The following is a 20,404-nucleotide window of genomic DNA, read 5'->3' as shown; positions in this document are numbered from 1 at the left end:
GCAAAAAGTACAGAACCCATTTGCACCGAACTTGGTGGAGGGATGGGACATGGCCCAGGGAAGAACCCATTAATTCTTGAGGCAGATCCTTTACTATGACTTTGTATTCTTGTTTTTTTGACATTGGCCTTGGCAGAGGTCTGTGGTCTACTGAACGCATTTTCTAGTTATATTAAATAGATAATGTAAGAGCCACAACCCAGTCTGTAATGAAATAGGATCAGAACTTTTTGTTGGAATAGACATTAGGCAAAATAGGGGTGTCATGTTATAGGGACGCACAATGGCCATGGGAATAAATGCTTAATTAATGAGACTCCCAATGAATTTGATTTAGAGGTTGTCAGGGGGTTCAGTGTGTTAATTAGAGAGTCAGACCCATCGAGACCTTGCACACTGAACGAGATTAATGGGAACTCTTACTGTTAAATTTTATAAATGTCATACTTCAATACTGTGAGTGCAACAAATAAAATTCTATTCACCTCCATTGTACTGACAGATATCTCCAAACCTGGACAAATAAAACTAAAACCATCTGCACAGAGCCACACCACAAGAGGGAAGAGAAAATATATTTTGTAAGTCGGGCCAACCTTTAATTAAAGGTTTTCCAAGCGAACAAGCACAGAGCAAGTGTTTGACTCAGGCTTCAATTTAATTGGAGCAAGAGCATGAGCAGACTTTCAGTGTTAACAATGGTTTCTGGTCTCGGGTAGCTTTGGGTCTTTTTGTGTCCAGCGGTGGTCCACTTGTTGCTGGTCTCTTCAATTTAAGTTTTTATTTTTTGAATGGCTGGGCATACTTCAGTTTCAGCTACAGTATTTACAGGCTGAGGACAAATGCAAAGTCCTGTAATTACTAGAACATACTGCAAGTGCTACTGTCTTTAATCGCAGCTTCTGCGGAAAGAACAAGAAGACAGGGATGGAGAACTGATCGCATACAACCAACTAGCAAACTAGCTGACAGTACAGAAACATTACATTAATGATATGTGATGTAGAATTGACAACCAGAGCTCTGTCAGATGTGCAGGTGTTACCTGCACACTAGTATTTAACAGCCAAGGCTAGCATAGTTAGCATTACGAATAGCCATTGGTGGCTTGTACACAAATCTCATGACTTCACTTTTAGGAGGTACAAATGTTTCTTCAGTATAGGATGGTATATATTGAAACAAACAGCCTTGTGATAACACTACGATCTTCATGTTGTCTACTTCTGGGGACAAACCACATGTGTGACCTGCACCTTCTTGGTATTTTGGGAAGGCCTAGCTTAGCATAAAGACTGGACGATGAGGCAAACTCTGGCCCTGTTCAGAAAGTTCCGAAATTGACCTAGCAACACCTCTAGAGCTCACTGATGAACATGTTGTATCTAATTTTTTTTAATATAAGAGACCAGAACCTGACATAACAACCATACTGTATCTGGCAGCCTCGATAGCTGGGAACACTGCATGTAAGTGCTGTGTGGATGGGTATTGTTTGTCAAGAAATAGTGAAGACATGGTATAGTAACTGAAACACACATACAATACATATGTACTTTCCAATAATTTCACCCTTTTTAGTTTTTCGTAACAATTTTTAGCCCGTGTTTCAGGACAAGCTCAATGAACCATTTTACATTTTAAAAAAAATTACAAAACCCCTAGAGCAGGAATACAGGGTCTGGCATGAAAAAAAATAATTTGTGCACACAAAATAATAAGTCTTTCTCTCCATTTAACAATTAATGTGCACAGATTACTATTTTTGTGCCTTTGAATTAATCATGTGTGCACACAAATAAAGTGAACGTAGCATTAAACATGTTGTATTAAATGCAAACAGCTCATTTAGATTAGACTGTTCGACAGCTGTCACTTTTTATGTTTTGCTTGTAAAAGGTTGTGTTATCTTTGATAGCCCCTAACCATGCTGTTAAAATCTTATCAGAATGAGTTAGCAATGTGTTTGCACACACATTATTCATCTGAGGGCATGAAATCAGTCATTTGTGTGCAGAAATGAGTTTCTTGTTTCCTCTACAACTACGTAAAGGCTCGGTGCAGGTGCTATCAGACTAACACTGAACTAAAATGTATTCACAAACAGCTACGTATGCATAGAGGATAAGGCTGGTCAGAACACTTGTGTGTGTCATTTCAGGCTTTCACAGATGGGCCCAAAGCAAGCATTTACCAAACAAGAGTTTAATATCAGTATTCTAATGTACATTTATTAAACATTTTAAATAAATATTCCATCCTTAAAATTATTTTACACATCCTCAAATAAAAATATATTTATATATGTATAAAAACAGACATTAAGGGGGCAACAAGAACACAAGTGGACATGGGGTAGTGGGTGTGTTGAGGGGTTCCTTACACTTCAATACATTTTGTACACATCAACATTACAGTCAGAACAGGAAACCTGTGATTATCAAATGTAGCTGCCACATTCTTCCATTAGAAGCCGTTAAAGCTCTGTTTGCTTGAACTGTGTGAGAAAGATACAGAATGAACCCAGTCAGGAGGCAGCATCTAGCAAAAAGCTTCAACACTGCAGCGATAACATCACGTGCCTATGCAGTGTTTGCTGACCCTGGCACTCTCCTACGCAGTGTGTGACAGTTTGTGTCTCTGAACGCAGCGTTCCCTGGCAGTGCGGTCAATCAGGGCCCTTCAAGTCTCCTTGAGCAGCAGGTGAGAGTCCAAAAAATGACTCCACTGGTCAAAATGACATAAAAAACAACACAATGCACTCCATTAAGATATCCCCGACAAGTCAGACAATGAGTTATGTGCATCTAAAATCAAACTTTACTTTTCTTTTTTTTCCTTTTTTTTTTTTTTTTACATAGGTCAGTACTAAAAGTCTGGAGTACAAAAATAGATTTCTCTTTTTTTGTCTATGTACAGTTTTTTTTTCTTTGAGAAAATAGAAAACAAACTACATATTAAGATATAGTAATGCTCAGTATAAAAAATGTCTCGAGGTTTTTTGTGGAGAGCAGAGGAATGTGTCAGCTGCTGCTACTTCAGTCAGTCTGTCAGTTTCTCCTCTTTCTCTCTCTGTCTTTTCTATCTTCCTCCTCCTCAGCGCTCTGACGAGTATCGTGTGCGTTTAGTCCTTTGACTGAAGGGGTAGTGGATGAAGTCAAAAGGCCGGGGATGGCTCGGGTGGGCGGGCTGCTGTCCCTTCGGCAACCTCTTCATAAAATGGACTTCGCGCTGGTGCTGGCGCGTCCGCGAGCCTTTCCTTGGCCGTCCGCGCCTGGTGAAGGCCATGTACCAGCCCTCGTAGCGGGCGTTCCTCAGCGCCGTGTAGTTGTTCTCCAGAACAATCTCAGTGAAGATACAGTCACGGCCTTGTCCATTTTTCTGCAGAAACACACACACAGAAAAACAGTTAGTAGGAAGGTTCAGAGAAGAGTCCTCGATGAAGATTTACAGATGGGAAATATCAGATGTATAAAGGCTTCCCTGTGCAGCCTGTCCCCTGCACACACACACACACACACTCACACAGCCCTCCCCACATACATGCAGCATATGCTACAGTCATTACAGATCAGAGAGAGGGGGATGACAGTAAGCGATGACTCTTCTCTCCCTTCAGCAAACATCCAGCAGCCCTCGAGGGTCAGTAGCCGCAGGACGGATCCTCCAACCATAAAGCCTTAATCAACCCCCAAGGGTCACTTTCACTCCTGGTTTGATTTCCTGTTGCATTTGTGCTTAAATGTAACCAGCCAGGTCTGCTTGAATTGAATAACAATCGATAGATCCTGAAATACATCTCACCAGTGCACTGCCGGGTTCAGGTAAGGCCCCCGTTAGATCAACAGTACAGCTCAAGGATGAACGGTAACAGTAAATGGTAAAAACGATAAAATAAAAGGTGGGTGAAGTGTGACCTCCAGTTGGTGACATCATCGAGACAAAAACATTTTTCATTAGTGATGAAATATACAGTAAGGTCAGCTGAAATGGCAGTAACTGGACTTGGACACTTAGTGCTAGCCTACTGTAACAAGCTCCCACCTTTTTGGAAAAAATAGTGTGTTAAAAATAGTCATGATGCACCCAAGTGCACGCATACATCTGAAAGACACACTCTGTGTTCATTCTTTCTACCTTCAAAACACACACACAGACACACACACAGACACACACACACACACACACACACACACACACACACACACACACACACACACTAGGGCCGGGGCAGGCTGTGACTGGGCTGGTAGCTAAGGGCAGATGGTGTACGAGGCAGGGTGCTGGGTGGGTGGAGGGGAGTGTGTGTGTGGTTGTGGTGGTGGGGTGGGGTGGGGGGATTGGTGAAGGGGGTGGGGGCGTGGGGGCAGCTCTGTTTATTAGCTGTCATAATGTGAGAGGGGCAATGAGTATATATACACACATACACATATATAGCTATATCTGGGTTTGGTTACACTTGGTTATACTTGTTAGTAGGATCAATTCATTGTTGGTGTTGGCCTGTCAATGGTGTTTGTGGACATTAGAAAAATATAGAATATTACCAACCTTAATGTTTTTACCTTGGGTTATTTCTGGAGGTGTTTTAGGTGAGGAATCGTAGTCATGCACTGTGGAGTGATATCTATGTACACAGTCTCTCATCATCCACCCCTTTTGATACATATGGTCTTAGGGAAAACAGTCCCAGCTATTTCAGTTTGATAGATTTACTGTCAAATTTGACCTCCCTTCAACACAAACCTCTCAGACTTGGCTGCAAATCATTCTACATTACTTTCTTTTTTTTTTTTTTTTTTTTTACTTTTCACAAGTGTAGACTAAACTACAATGAGCTAGCCTAAACTTTTGCCTCTGCTGAGTTGAACTTTTATCCTCACCTTGCCGATGAGCTTCCCCCTCTTGTTCATGCAGATGTAGAAGCCTGTCTCAGCCCCCTTTATGCGCACTCGGCTCCCAAATGTGTCAGTTTCCACAATGAGTTTAGCTAAAGAAAACAAAATAATAAATAATTTTGTTAGCCACTACAACTGCGAGCAGGATGATTGGTAAAAGCTTGAAATGATTTTAGCAAAAGATGGCTTTTTTAGTATTTGCCTGAAATATTCTTCAAACATTAAAACCTGAATCAATGACTTATAACGGAGCGCATGTAGCCATAAAAGCATCAACAACACATGCAAATGCTTGAGTTTGTTTCCAAGCATGCATACTCTCCTTACACACACACACACACACACACGCACGCGCACACACACGCACGCACACACACAGTGAAACCTGCAGGACCATTCCTGAGGATTCATGCTAGCTGAAATTCTTGCAAAATGATAAAACCACGTGTCTCTTGATACTTTGAAAGCTAAAGAGGCGATCCTGGCAGGCCCATCAAGAATTCCTTTTCAAATAAATCTGCATTGACCTCACACATAAAGCTACACATTTATCTCTGTATCCCGAGAAGTACTGAAAGACACAGGAAATGTGGACCGTTCACAGAGCACGAGTTCATGGAGCTTCTTGCATTTTTTTTACGTTGCTTCCAACAAGATGAAAAACAAGACAATGGAGGCGGACTTAATTATTTTTGAACTTTGGCAGTTATAGTCGTAGTCAGAACCAGCAGTTACAGCTGAGCTGAATAACGGGCAGATTCCCTATCTCGCACTTTCTCTCCTATTTCATTCAAAATGACTTCAGGTGACCTGAATACCTTGCACACTCTGGGGTTCACACACGTGCATACAATTACATCCTGCAACAACTAAATCTGAGGTCCCTGAACAGACAGCAAGACAGCAAACACTCTGTTATCAACGGATACAGTATTTTAGCAGATGAGCCGATGTTCTTTATAGAATTCAGTATAGTCTAAATACACCAAAGTTCATGGGCCAGAGTAGCTGCCAAGGCCTATTTGGTTCTGAGGCTGGACGGAGTGAGGTTGAAGGTGGGGGTGGAGGGGAGAGAAGGAGCTATGCAGAAAATGTTCGGGAGGTAGAAGTAAGATGACTTCTAATGGCTCTTCCAGACCTGCGGGATCTCTGGAGGATCACCTCCGGCACCAACTAAGGTCCACCCAATGCTTTCTCTGAGATCCGAGTTACTCTTTCCCTCCAACACTACAGACTGGGATCACAAACAGTGCAGAGAATGACGGTCTCCACCCGTCAAATTGCTTGGTTAGGAGAAAAAGGCTTAACAACATTTTGTCTGGAAATTTCAGCATTTTGAAAGGGCAGAAATCTGCAAATATTTGAAGGGCTGAACGACTGGTAATTCATTCAACAAATTATGCAAATGTGCCGATTTGCATTTGAAATACCTCCTCCAATTGCACTTGCTGATTTACATCTCTTTATGAAAGAAATAAAAACATTAAATTAAATGAATGACTTTTATTTTATACTTTTCACATCTCAGATATTTTGATCTTTAAACACTTCAGGCCCTGATAAATTGCAGCCCCTATTTAGTAATTTTAAAGACATTAATATATTGGCTTTGAGCCATGTTAGGAAAAAATCCCGGGGATCATTTCGGTCGCAAAGCAAAAAAGAAATTTAGATGAAAAATTAATCCAGGAAACTAAATAGTAAAAAAAAAAAAAAAAAAAGATAAATTAATAATAAAACATTTTTTTGAAAATAAAAATTAAATAGTATACAAGTGCAGACCAACGGAGACAGAGATTTAACCTGACATTTCAACCGGTTGCAGGGACATTGAAGTGCTGAAGGTGTACGATTTCTCTTCAGGTAAAGTGGCGTAAATGACCATAAACTGGATTAAATCCAGACTACGTTTTGCAATTGCGCGGAAAATATGGAATGACTTTCAAAGTAAGATCACAATATCTAATAAAATGAGTAAAAAAATGAATCAAACTGGGCCACTTTCCCCGAACACTGACACGACCTCGGCGGGGTTTTAAAGCGGAGTATTTCGCTGTTGTTACTACAGAAGGAGTTTCTGTGCTCATTAAACTGCAGGGCTTCTCCTACCGTGCACATCTCCATCCTCGGCCATGGCGTTGATCTTCTTGTTGGGCAGGACCTGGACGTGCTTGCCGCTGGTCCGGCTGTACAGCTGGTAGATCCGGATCAACCTGCGGCTCATGCGGTCCGTCACTTTGCTCTGCTCGCTTACATGCTGCGTGAAATTAGGCGGGGACTGATTGGTTACCTGTCAGAAATTAGATGTCACCACAATCATCAGTACGTGTGCAATTTTGTCTTTTTGTGTGTTTTATTTATTTATTTTTGTTTCACTGACATTAAACTTCGCAAAACGGAGGAAAAAAAAAAAGGATCGGGACTCAAGATGCCGAGAGAGAAGCCAATTGTGTGTCTTCAGGTTACTGCAGGAAAGGACTGAAGTGCTTAAACGCGGAGGGAAAAGATATTCTGAGGCGAGAGCAGCGTGTTGTTGTGTTTTTTCCCTAGTGACAAGTGTGCGACAAGTTCCAGAAAAAAGCTGCTGCCAAATTAAAATTAACCGCTTCCAAGAGACGCACGGTGTGATTACAGGTTGTGCGGACAGGAGAATGTGCAAAAACACAACGAACGCAAGAAGAAAGCCCCTTCTCTCTCTCAGTCTTCGTGATGGAAACCTATACGACATCCACGTTCACTTTATATCGAGCAGACTTTTTTTTTTTTGTATTTCTCTCGGCTCAGCTGTGTGATGGAATGGCTGCTGCAATGGAAACGTTGGCCCTCGGTCTCTTTCAGCCCCACGACACTTTTCACAGGACTCGCAAGCTTTTCGCCCTGCCCCGATGCCCCGTCTGTGCCCGTGCGTCGTGTGCCAGGGCCGGCGTGTTTCATCAGCAACCTGCCAGCAGGCCGCGCGCCCCGCTGCCCGGCGCACCGTGGGAGTCATCCGATATCGTTGTATCACATAATGTTATGATGATCCCTCACCTTTCCTCCTCGCGCTGTTATTGCGCTGTGCATCACACTTTTTCACTGCCATATATTTTGGAGATTTTTTTGTTGTTGTTGAAGATAATCCTTATTTAATCGCCCATAATAAAAAAAAAGGAACATTGAAAACATTCATATGAAAAGAAATTAAAGAAGTGACATACCTGAGCATAGTAGCAAAATGCAAACAAGTGTAGAAACCTGCGAAGAAGAAGAATAACATGCATTAAGTGACTTGGAAGTGGCGTGAAGGAGCATTAACAGTGCGTAAAGAGCGGAGGAGAAGGAGGGAGAGCGCTCACAGATAGCTGAGTCTGGATGGGATGGGTCGCATGTTGGATGGAGGTGAAGCGCTCTTCCAGTAAATTCTGACCGGGGTCCTTTCGGAGCCGCAAAGTCCAGCTGTTTCTCGTTCAGACTCAAAGGATCGAGTCCCTAGATTTCAGCGAAATCCACCGGAAAAGGTCAGAGGCACTGACAGAGAGGCTCACGCGCGCACAGCGGACGCATTCTTCGCCGAATCAATGCCCATCGCGGGCAGGCTCCTGCTCAGTTGAAATAGCTGAAAGGCTGTAATTAATGATAGTTTACCATTAAGATAAAGACCGGCTGTTTCTGTAAGAAGGCTACAAAACGTCTAAGTGCACTTGCAGGAGCTGAGCTGTGCGTTGAAGTTTGTGGGAAAAAAAGCGCTGCAGGATTGGGTTCTTTTATTTCTACAAAGTTGGTCCGGGCTGTCAGGCTCTCCCCCTGCTTTGTAATCCCGGTGGTCCTCAGCGGCCTCCAGGTGAGTGCGATCCCGCTTCGGCGGAGGCTCGGGTTGCTCAGTGTCCGCGCAGTGGCTCGATGCTGCTGCTCCGCTCGGCTGTGGCAGGACTGCAGGCAGGACGCTTCTTCTCTCCTCTATCTGCTCCCATCCCACACGGCTCCCGTGTCAAGCCTCTCGCTCGGCGCTCGCACACCCCCGGTTAAAATGGCAGGCTGGTCTGCTAAGAACAAGCCCCCTTTTCTGTAGAACAAAAGCGGACACCCCCAGCCCCACTCCCCCTCCTCCCCCCCTTGATTTAAACATCTCTTTACCTGAGGAGCGGGCCACACTTGGTTGGGGGGGGGGCGAGGAGGAGCCTGGGCTGCCCTGTGCGCGCTGCCCCACAACTCTGCAAAAGCACAAAAAAATGAAAACGAGCGTCTTAACGACACGCGGCTCGGACCGCATCATCTGTTCGTGAGGAATGGTTAGCAGCAACCCGGTGACCCCGCCGGCCCTCCTGCTCATCCCTCCTCTGCTCTCATGCCCGTGAATGCTCCGCTTCTCCGGTTCGAAGTCTTCCAGTGTAGTGGAGCCCGAGCCGCATTGTGTATTGACAGGGCAAAGTGTGAGACATATTAAAAGGATTACAGGCGATTAGCGTTTTTAAAACACCCCTCCCTTCATTTGATAAAGAGAGCGGCCTCGTCTCGCCTCAACGGTGACTCAACCGCGGAAGCAAACAGGCTTTTAAAGACGTGTTCGTGGATTTACCCGCAGTAATACACGAACACCTGGAAAGCAAAGCGGCTAAAGATGAGAGAGTGAAACATCAATTCATTAAGCCAAAGCACGTATGGACGAGGACCCACGGCCTGGTCAATGGGCGCATTTTCTGTCTGACACAAGACATTAATTATCTGCAAACCGCGCCCTTTTATGACAGAATAGCTATTGACCATTATCAGTTAGACTTTATTGATTGATTTGACCTTTAATTAGACTGCTCAGTATCGGCCACGACAATCAGCACAGTCAGATTAACAAACATCATCTATAAAATGTCATTAAAGTAGCTGGAAAGGCCGTGAGTGGCCCATTGAGAACATCACTCTGTCTGCCTGCAGTGTAAAAGGAGGTCATTCTGCAGAGTTGAGACCACCACTCAAGGACTTGAAAGGACCAGGCCAGCAGATCAGGAACCAAACAAGTACAAGGGCTGGCTCTTTTTCATCGGCAAGGGTTTCTTTGGGATGACTTGAAATGCTGCAGAGTCATGAATACACCGTGTTTATACTGGCTATGGCACATCTCGATGGGACATAGTAGACCATATCTCACTGGTTTAAGCGACGTCTCCGACAGCCTCCTCACCATCAGAGAGGATGGTTTTAGTGTCAGCTGGTAATACAGGATCAAACCACCAGTGGGAGCTCCAGAGAGGAATGACTAGGCGTAGGCTGAGCCAGTTGTCCCCAGTGTCCTTGATGGTGTAATGTGACAGTATTAAAGGCAAAGTGGGAGCTGTGGCTGGAGCTCTGCTCTGTCTGGATCACACACTCGAGTCAGTTCATCTGTTATCTGCTCCACCGACAGAATGCATGTTGTTAGATGGTTTGTTTTCCTGTTCCCTTCCCTCCCTCCCATTAGCATCTCCTGCTCTGTGGGTGTGTGGCTGCGTGCGTGTGTGAGAGAGTGTGTGGATTAAAGTTAAACACGTTACCCCCACGTGAGACATTAAATGAGTCAGTGGATGTAAGATGATGACATAAAAGTGTTGTTGTTTGACTAAAAACGGTAATAAAAGCTACTGGTGTGTGTGTGTGTGTGATGAGCGGCAGGTAGCTGCCACTCTGTACCCTGGCTCAGGGCCTGGCTGCCCTCCCCTTAACCCCAGGAGCCCTGCATCCATCAGCAGCCCTGCGGGGGGCAAACACCCTTCCCCCTCTGCTCCTACTCTCCCTCTCTCTTCTCTGTTCCTCCACTCATGACCAGAGCTCCGCCAGTGTGGGCTAAGGAAAAACATATTTTACACCGGAAATAAAACACAAATTAATATTTGATAGTAGTCATGCCAAAACCTCAATAAGTATTTTTGCGTTTCCTCCGGAATTCTCAATACACAGCAACATATGTACACAAACACTTGGGCCATCATGGGACACTAAAACCTTAAGTGAAGCTTAATACCTTTAACATACCAGTGTTCTGCATGTTTGTAGCCAGTTAATACCAACTATTTATGCTTTACTTTACCTAACATGTTTTTTAGTTGGCAGTCACTGCTATCATATATCAGCAACTTGAAACTATAGATAGATAGGCCAGCCCTAACTTTAAACACAATGCAGTGCCAAGTGCAGACTGATTTGAAAAGCCTACGCTGCAATAATACATAAAAAATACGTAACTGACATAAAAGCAGACAAAATGCTGACCATGATGGCTGATATCAGTCAAACCAGTTTGATCTCAGCAAACTGAATTTCCCGCTGTAATGAAATTAAATGAAACCAAAGGCTGAGAAGCGCATTCAAAGATCTACGCCACAGCATAATTTGAGATGCTTCCCTCCACCCCAATACAGTGGAGGTGAATGCAATTTAGCTAGTGGTGCTCGCAGTACTGAAAAATTATATTTTAGAAAATTCAGCGGCAACATCTCTTTCAAGAGGTACTGTCTCTCTTACTCTGAAAAATCCACAGGACACACTGAAAACATCTCAGCGGAACTGTTTCTTCGGTAGAAAATAGTTCCAATGACATTTGTTCACACTCAAGTTTCATATGGCTCTCCATCTAACGAATATCATCCTCCTTTTCCACTGTAACTTCCCTTTCTTCACTTCACCACCTTGGTTACACCTCTCTCTCCCTCCATCGTCCCTGCACTGCAGCCATCTGCCACCTCCCCTCCTCCCTCTGCTCTTCCTCCTTTCACCATCTCTCCTCTCTCTGTTCCCTTCTTCTCGTTAAGCTGAGGTGGACTTTAGTTTCCAGGACTCACTGTACTTTCATTTAACTAGTTCATATGACTTGACGTCCGTCAACGTCTAAAGTCAAATTGTTTCTACTAACTACAGTGGAAAAGTGTGGTGAAAAGTCTGCCGTCACAGTCTACTACATCCCACTGCCCCCACATCTCTCTCCAACAACTCTGTGGCTTTAGCCCCTTTCATACAGCCGGTTCAAGGCGGGAATGTTAGGCCTTTATTCCACCTCGCTGTTCTGTATCAAAGGTATGAACACAGAATGGGGGGGCATTGCTGTTACGGCAATAAGGCAGGAGCAGAGGTAGTCACAGAGCCAGATCAACGTCTGTGTAAAAGGGAGAGTAGGCATGGCAGGACAGATGACAACACTGTTGTGTTACACGTCACGCCTCTGCTTCCGGAACGCCGGCATGCTATCAAAAATCACACACTGGGGCGGCATAATGCTGGCTTTGTTTGGTTCAGTGTAAACAAGCAAAGCCACAATAATGAAGGGTCTTCTTATCAGCAATTTAGGGGGGTCCCTGTGTAAAAGAGGCTTGTGTATGTTTTTGTAGTCCCATTGTGTATAAATGGGGAGCACACTGTCAGACAGTCACTACTTAGAGACATTTATACCATGTAAAGATCAAAAGAAAATGACGGTGACAGAAGCACAGCCAACAAGTCCACTCTGTGGAGCAGACGAGGACTGAATGATTCGGTTCAACTGAATTCTGTTGAAATGCAGAATTTATTCTGTCTTTTTGGTTCTTAAAGGGGCTCACTGCTTAGCCAGGTGCTTTATATCTTGTCTTTTCTTTTCCTTCTTTGACGATTTCTCTCGGTTGTACTTCAGAACGGCTGACAAGAGGACTCCCTCCTTTCAGAGCAACACATAGTGACTCCATCGGGCTGTGTCGTGACATTGGATGTGTGTCACTTGATGTCTGTAGCGCACACCGGACGCTTCGTGCAGACAGAAGAAGTAGTCGAGGTACAGTAGCTGAGATGTTACGACCCAGGGAGGAGATATGACATGATTGTTGCTTTTCTGGAGAGTAGACACATGTCTACTCTGGTGAGCAGGAAATCACATAAAAAACAAAAGGCTTGCGATTTGAAATTCATCATTCAGTGCTGACTAAAACGCTTTTAAAATTGAATCACTTTATTCCGTAGAAAATAATCAGGGGTGAACTTTGCTTAGTGATGCACCTGTTCCACCTGTTGGGTCTTCATGCTGACTGAACAAAGCTCGAGTTAGGACAAGGTAATGTTACTGTTGCGCCATTAAAGAGCAGCATCTCTAGTGACAGCACCCGTATCCCCTCTCACTTTTATAGTTTCTGGTTTCTGGTCTCTCTGATCCTCGTTCTCTGGCTGTTTAGACACCACAGTCCAGATGAGAGAAGGTCTGAGCGATGTTGATACACTCATCTGAGTCTCCTTCAGTTGTAACCATACCCGCTGCCCATTCCAATGAACCTAGTGAGCATCAGTGAATGGTGCAATGAATGCTTTGGAGCTTACTTTTTGAGAGGCTGCACTACCTTATTGGTGAAGGTTCTTGAGGTTACCAACTTTTATTGTTCTCCTAAAAAGACGCTACAATTGAAAATCAGTTAAAGACAAGACAGTACTAGATGCTCTCTGTTCTAAAGATGTAAATACAACATTATGTATCAAAAAGTATCAGGTATCAGTAACACTTTACAAGACAGTAAACAAAGTTGTGAGCAGTTAATAAAGGACGAGTGAGGAATGAATCAGAAATGACCTGATAATTAATGAATCGTTCATGAGTAGTTACTGAATAACTCTGAATTGAGGACTATATAGTACATAATGATGAATTACTAGAGAACAGACTGGGAGATACCATATTAATAAAAATATCTATGAAACGGAATAACAACCCCTTTCTTCACAAGTCGTTTCTCATGAACTCTGAACCTGTGTCCACAAACCAGTAACCACTCATTCATTATTAATTACTTCATCATCAGTTACTCTTTTTGTGCCCCCTCAAGTATAGTGTTACATCATACAGACTAGTTACCAAGTAACCCCTCATTACTTTATAATTATGACAAGACATATACATTTATACGCACACACTGATGTCATATTCTGTAGCATTAGTGAACACCTTTAAAATAACTGTACTAAACAGAGTATGTAGCAGTGTAAATCAGATATAGGTCCAACCTTATGACATCTCAGCAGCACTGTGGTCCAGCCTCAAATTCAAACGGAGGTAGTCACAGAGCTGGATCAACATCTATGTAAAAGGCAGAGTTGACATGGTGGGACAGATGCCAATGCCGATGCTGTTGTGTTACATGTCACGCCTCTGATTCCAGAACACCGGCATGCTATCTACAATCAAATACTGGGCCAGAAGACCCCTCATTATGCCAGCTTTGCTTGTTTATAAAAGTTGGCATAATGAGGGGTCTTCTTAACAGCAATATAGTGGGATCTCTGTTTAAAGGGGCCTTGTGTCCCATTAATAATACACAGTTACTGTCAGCTAACTTCACTAGGTGAATTGTGTTGATTTAAGTTTCGTTGTTCTGCTTTGCCTCAAAAACAATTACAGCCATCCTAATAATAGACAGAGCCGAGCCAAAAGTCTCAAGTAATTCTGTGGTCCTCCAGTCACTTTCTCAGGCCCCAGTCATTAGTTGTGTGTGCCTTCAACTGTTTATCCATCTGGATGGAGAGAGAGGGAGAGGGAGAGAGGAGAGAGAGAGAGAGAGAGAGCGCCTGGCATCTATGAACTTACAGACATTTCCAGTCTCAAATCCAGGGTCTCTTTGATTGCCCTGCTGGGTTTGACCAAATACTATACCCTCCTTCAAGGAACACATGCTAGTAATACCCATTCCATATGACCACTTAAACCCGCAGAGGTTTCAGGAGCAACCCCGTTTGGATCTGCTCTGACGCCTGAATGTGTTCAGCGCTGTCAGACAGTGAAGCCATGTTTGCAGGAAATGAATCTGCAGAGCATCTCCATTGTCGATAGTGTTCAGCTGCCTGGGGCTGTTTCTTCCAGATGGATTCATGTGCATTTATGTGTACATGAATCCTTCTCAAACAATGTTATATGAGTTTTTTTTAAATAAGAAAGCCTTGTCTAAGGACTTTTATAGTGGCGAATGTTACTTACACCTACATACAGGATTGTTGCAACTCCTCTCCATGCAGCCAAAGATCATACTCTCCCATGATAAATCCAGCTGAGTGTCTGGCTGTGCTGTATCTTTCTCCCAAATCTGACTGGCCAGCCAGTCCTCCAAACAAAAAACACACCATACAGTTCACATTGCCTTTTCAAAATGACACTTATGAGCGTTTTCTGTTGGGATGCCCCTGTAAGTGTCATCCAAAACCATTACAAATCATAGTCACAAAATGATTCATATCATTGTTAAATTTAAAATGCAATGTCCAAACCCGTGGGACACCTTGGCCTTGGTAGCGCTACTTTAGTTGCGTTTTGGTCAACTTTGATAAATAACAATTTTTTTGAATGGTCCTAGTCTTCTGATTCTATCTATGCAAAGCATTTTAGGGTCCCCATATCACGGCAAAAGCTGTTGACACACAATTAGTTCAGACCTGTGGTTACGGCTGCACAAAATGTACTACAACAGGCCTTATATTCCCTTGTAGGCGAGGCTTAAAACTTAGATTTCTACCATGTTTGTGATTCTGTAACTTCGGTTCAGTATTTCTTATACTCATTCTGACTTTTGGTTGTAAAATTTGAAGAGTTACCTTTCAAATGAGACCAGGACTATGTCTGTAATTAAAAGGGTTGAAGAACAGTAACCTTTTTATTTTGGATACATTAGTTTCAGGCTTGTACAAAATAATAGGAGTGTCTGTTAAGAGGTTAAGATTGGCTTAGGTTTATGCACAAAAACTAATGTTAAGAACTAAGTTGAAGAAAATATTGTGGTTTGTGTTAAAAACAGCTGTCAAGGTCGGGGAACCCTTGTCATCAGGATCCAAAGAAGAACCATTTGGTTAAAGGGGAACTATCCAGTATGCCTGCTTATGGAATACACTTTAAAGGTTGTGGAACAATCATAGTCTTTGTTAAAACAAAACTAATATTCGCTCTTGGTAGGAAACAGAAACAAAACAACAATCTCCGTGTTAAAGGTTTTGTTGGCACAACCATTCAGTCCAATGGTACATGTTACTTCTGCCTTGACACAGCTGCTATAGTTGACTTGTCCATTTTGTAAACATACTGAAGGTTATTTTTAAGCATATATTTTAATCTTTTACTCACTTAACTACCACAGTAACATATATCTATATATATAGAGATATATCTGTATATGTCTATAGATATATCAAGCATATAGAGACATAGATTAAAATAGATTAAACAACATATAAGATAAAAATTTTTCCAGATTGCTAAATTTTAATTAATGGACACTAAAAATCTATTCAATTGAATTGAATTCAGTTTTATTTATGTAGCGTCAAATCATAACAGAGGTTATCTCACAGCACTTTTCATATAGAGCAGCGTATATATATATATATATATGTGTGTGTGTGTGTGTGTGTGTGTGTGTGTGTGTGTGTGTGTGTGTGTGTGTGTGTGTGTGTGTGTGTGTATACATACAGTATACAGTGGCATGAAAAAGTTTGGGCACCCCTGGTCAAAATTTCTGTTACTGTGGTAGTTAAGTGAGTAAAAGATGAACTAATCTCCAAGAGGCATGAAGTCCAGTAAAATTCAACCACAACATTAAAACCAGTAACTTGTTTTAATGTTGTGGCTGATTGATGTGTATTATGTTTGTTAAAATCAGCATGTGACTTGACAGGTTAGAAAGCTGTGTGCAATAGTTAAGTCCTTTTCTCATCGAAGTGGTGGGAACACTGTCACCCAAAGAGCAGTCTGACAGGATGATCATAAGGAGGAAAACTAACTAGAGAAGCTAATAAGCCAATAAGCTAATAACAGACTTATTCCACTGATTTAGTAACTATTATTCTCCTGTAATACTGAAACCGGCTGCTGGTTAATGGAAAAAATGCATGCGGAAATTTTTGTGATGCTCTTCCAGTCTGTAGGTGTCATCTAGTTCCTGTCAGGAGGGTTGAGGACCACCACAGTGACTCTCTGACACACACACTCATCTAATGACACACCCAGACCTGCACAATGGCCTCAAATGGATGTTGTCCTTTGACACACAACACACACACACACACACACACACACACACACACACACACACACACACACACACACACACACACACACACACACACACACACACACACACACACACACACACAGTTTACCTGGGCCAAAGCTGGACTGACTCTGACCTGGTGGTACGGGGTCATGTTGAAGCAGAGGTCAGCTCAGAGTTTCTACAGAGGGTGTCACATGTGTTTCATGACTTGAGCGGTCACTGTGAGAGCGCACAGCGGAGCAGATGACTATGTTTCTGCTTCACTGACATAGACCACAACACACAAACACATATGCAGCTGACCTGTTTACCAGACTGTAACACAGCAGACTGACTCCCTACCAAACTCTGGCTGTTTGAAAAGAGCTGCTCACTCTCTGACAGTCTAATATGTTAGTACTACGGCAGCTAGCTGTTCTCTCCAGGCGATTCATCCGGAAGTTAGATTCATTCACATTGTTTATTAAAATACTGTTCACTGTCTGGGTTTAGCTTGAGATGAGCTAAACGTCGGATAACATTAATACAATAACATTCATTTAGTTCCTGATAGTCTTTAAACATGGAAAATAAAGAACTTCCTTCCTGTTCAAATGATAATGTCACATTGATGACATTATCTAACTGACCTTGTCTAACTGTCAGCATGCTGCCTGCATGTTTTCATGGTTTGTTCCAGTTATTTCTGGTCTAATTCTCAGTGGATTGTAGATTAATTTAGTCCATAATTCTGTTACGTATTACCTTCCAAGAACCGCTAACATTTGTTGCCATTACTTGCATTTCAGAGCATCGCTGAAGTATAAAAGGCTGCTTTGGTGCAACAGGTCACATAGCTAAAGCAAAGAGGAGATATTTTGGGCAAAGGAGAATAATGTTTTACCAACCAGGAGGACACAGTGTGTGATTCCACAAACTCATGCTGGCCTTTGTATTGAAACAGTAATTAGTTCATTTGTCCAGCTCGCACATACTGATTTTGTTTTTATGTGTTGACAAAAACTCTATTACATTTTGTCTTAATGATACTTGATGATTTATCTGGCTTTTATCTCTTTTTTATTACAGGCATTATCCGGAAAAACTGACTTTGAAATCTAAATTGTTGCTTTCTCACCTGAATAATATTAAAAGTTAATAAAGTGTTAGGTTAGGTACTTAAAGTCTGATGGACAGGCAGAAGTATCTGTATTTTGCTGCTTAGTGTAGCAGTTCTTTTTGCATGTGTTTACCCTAATTGTATGTACTTTGGTACTTGTTACATTTCTGGAATTGGAGTGTGTTTTTTTTCTTCTTTGTGCTTTTCCTCCTGTATGTGCTTTGTTCTTAGGGGCCACCGTATACCCTGCCTTTTACCTGATTTGTAATGTTCTATCTCCTTGAGAAGCACTTATATGCAACACAGCTGAAATGCATTTCTATGAAATTGTAATGCACAATTTAACTCGTGCTATATATGAGTGGCCATATGTGTGTTGTACCATGGTTTGTGTGTATGCATGTCAGTGATCACTGATTACACAGGGCCTTGCAGCGCTTCCACCATGGCTCCGGGTGAGAGTGGTACCTCTGGATTTGCTCCAGGCTTTGCCATATTTTCTGCCTTCACTTAAATCTGCTGGACGTCACTGGCCTGCTTTTCACATCCATGATCTGTTAACACCATCTAAGACACACACACACACACACACACACACACACACACACACACACACACACACACACACACACACACACACACACACACACACACACACACACACACACACACACACACATCCTTGTTTTACTGTATTTGTGGGGACACATAATTGACATAATGCATTCCCAAGCCCCTAACCCTAACCTTAACCATCAAAACTAAATGCCTAGCCCCAACCCTTACCCCAACTGTAGCCTACACCTAATTCTTACCTGAACTCTAAAACCAAGTATTAACCCTAAGACAACAATTTAACTGAGAAATTAGCTGAGCTGAGAGCGCTGCAGCGAGCAGACTGTGGGCACATTCACACTCGCACACTTACATACCATGTCACATGTACAAGTACATGTACATTCGTGGGAACGAATGAACATGGATAATCAAAGACACCCAAAAAAATTCACATGCACAGTAGCATGAACAGACTTCAAAGCACAAAAACATACGTGTCTAAACTACTAAATAAATTACTACTATACGTCTACATGTACACATAAATGCATATACACAAAAAAAACTATCTGTACACAATAACCAAAGAAATATAATCAACCATTGTATCCACACACAGATATTTAATATCCAATTAAAGCACACACACATACTCTTATATGCTCTTAAATATAGAACTAAAAAGCATAAACAAATACACATAGTAGTGTGTATGAAATTAGATTACAGTGGGTCCAGGAGAGAGGACACCTCATATGGCAGCTGAGGTCATCAAGCGTCATAACACTTGTGTGTGTATGGCATCACAGATGTGATGTATTATGGGTTTGACACATGGTGGGTTCCCTGTGTTCATGTAAAGGCTGACCACTGTGTACAGTTACACAGACCGACGTCTTTATTTAAACTCTAACCAGGACTTACACCATCAAGAATCAGCAGTGAGGGGCCTCCTACACAGAGCACAACCTATCAGTGAGGAGGAAGTTCCAGAGAGGGAGGTGCAGCAGTTCCAGTAGTTACAGGTGAGATTCAAGACTCCTCTGCTTGGAATGTGCCACACTCCGTTTTCTGCAATTTCCTTTGCATAAAACTTCAGGACAACTACATACATCCATGGTGCCAAGAAAAGTGAGAAATTCTCCAGATCAGTAAATGTTTTAATACAGTCCAAACCTGGCAGTCTAGCCATTCTAATGGAAGCTGTTCACCCATTGCATATGCTTAAAAGTTTCTCTCACTATTAGTTGGACCGCATTTGACAGGCATCTTTGAGTATCTGGGGCTCCATCTGGGGTTCCAAATAAATGCATGGATAAAAAAGAGGACTGGTACATGGCTGGTACATGACTGGCATAAAAGGAGTTTAGGACAAGCAAAATGCTCAGTGTCCTTTTGTTCCATACTATTTTTTCAGTGAAATCACACCCATTTAAACCTCCTTAGAATCACACAATGGCCTTTATTCATGTTTTGCTGGTCTTTCCACTTTTATGTTTTCAACCAGCTTACATGTGATCATGTAGACAAAAAAATGTATTCTGATTATGGCAGCCAGAAAGAAGAAAGATTAATGAACGATTCCTACCAGCTCTGTAATGTTTATATGTAGTCTATACAGCAACCTTTCCTTTATTCCGGTGCCTCTCTCTACAGCCGTCTGAAGGCAGCAGGTATCTGTTCCGTCTGCAGTCTCTAATGGAATGATGTTGCACACTGTTAATAAACTTTCACTGTCAAACCACAAGTACACGTGGCAAATCCACTGGTTACATTTTGTGCAACCAGCACCAGATTGTTGAAATATAACCACAGATACTGTGCTCATGTGCACATCAAACTTGTTTTGATTAATT

At 42.4% G+C, this 20,404-nt stretch overlaps 1 protein-coding gene across 1 annotated transcript; it reads right to left on the bottom strand.

Annotated features, from left to right (window-relative positions):
- Positions 1-2,302: 2,302 nt before the first annotated feature.
- fgf8a (fibroblast growth factor 8a) lies at positions 2,303-10,893 on the bottom strand. The gene is made up of 8 exons (XM_040139766.1): positions 10,881-10,893; positions 10,637-10,691; positions 9,012-9,088; positions 8,234-8,366; positions 8,096-8,132; positions 7,008-7,188; positions 4,884-4,990; positions 2,303-3,381 (listed from the first exon to the last, which is right to left on the bottom strand). The coding sequence occupies exons 1-8, from the start codon at positions 10,891-10,893 to the stop codon at positions 3,097-3,099; spliced, it is 888 nt and encodes a 295-aa protein (XP_039995700.1). The 3' UTR covers positions 2,303-3,096.
- Positions 10,894-20,404: the final 9,511 nt, after the last annotated feature.

This window comes from Xiphias gladius, chromosome 11 (genome assembly GCF_016859285.1).
Source record: "Xiphias gladius isolate SHS-SW01 ecotype Sanya breed wild chromosome 11, ASM1685928v1, whole genome shotgun sequence".
NCBI classification, from domain to species: Eukaryota; Metazoa; Chordata; class Actinopteri; order Istiophoriformes; family Xiphiidae; genus Xiphias; species Xiphias gladius.
The sequence above is the reverse complement of the archived record's forward strand: the minus strand, read 5'-3'. Positions and strand labels throughout refer to the sequence as shown.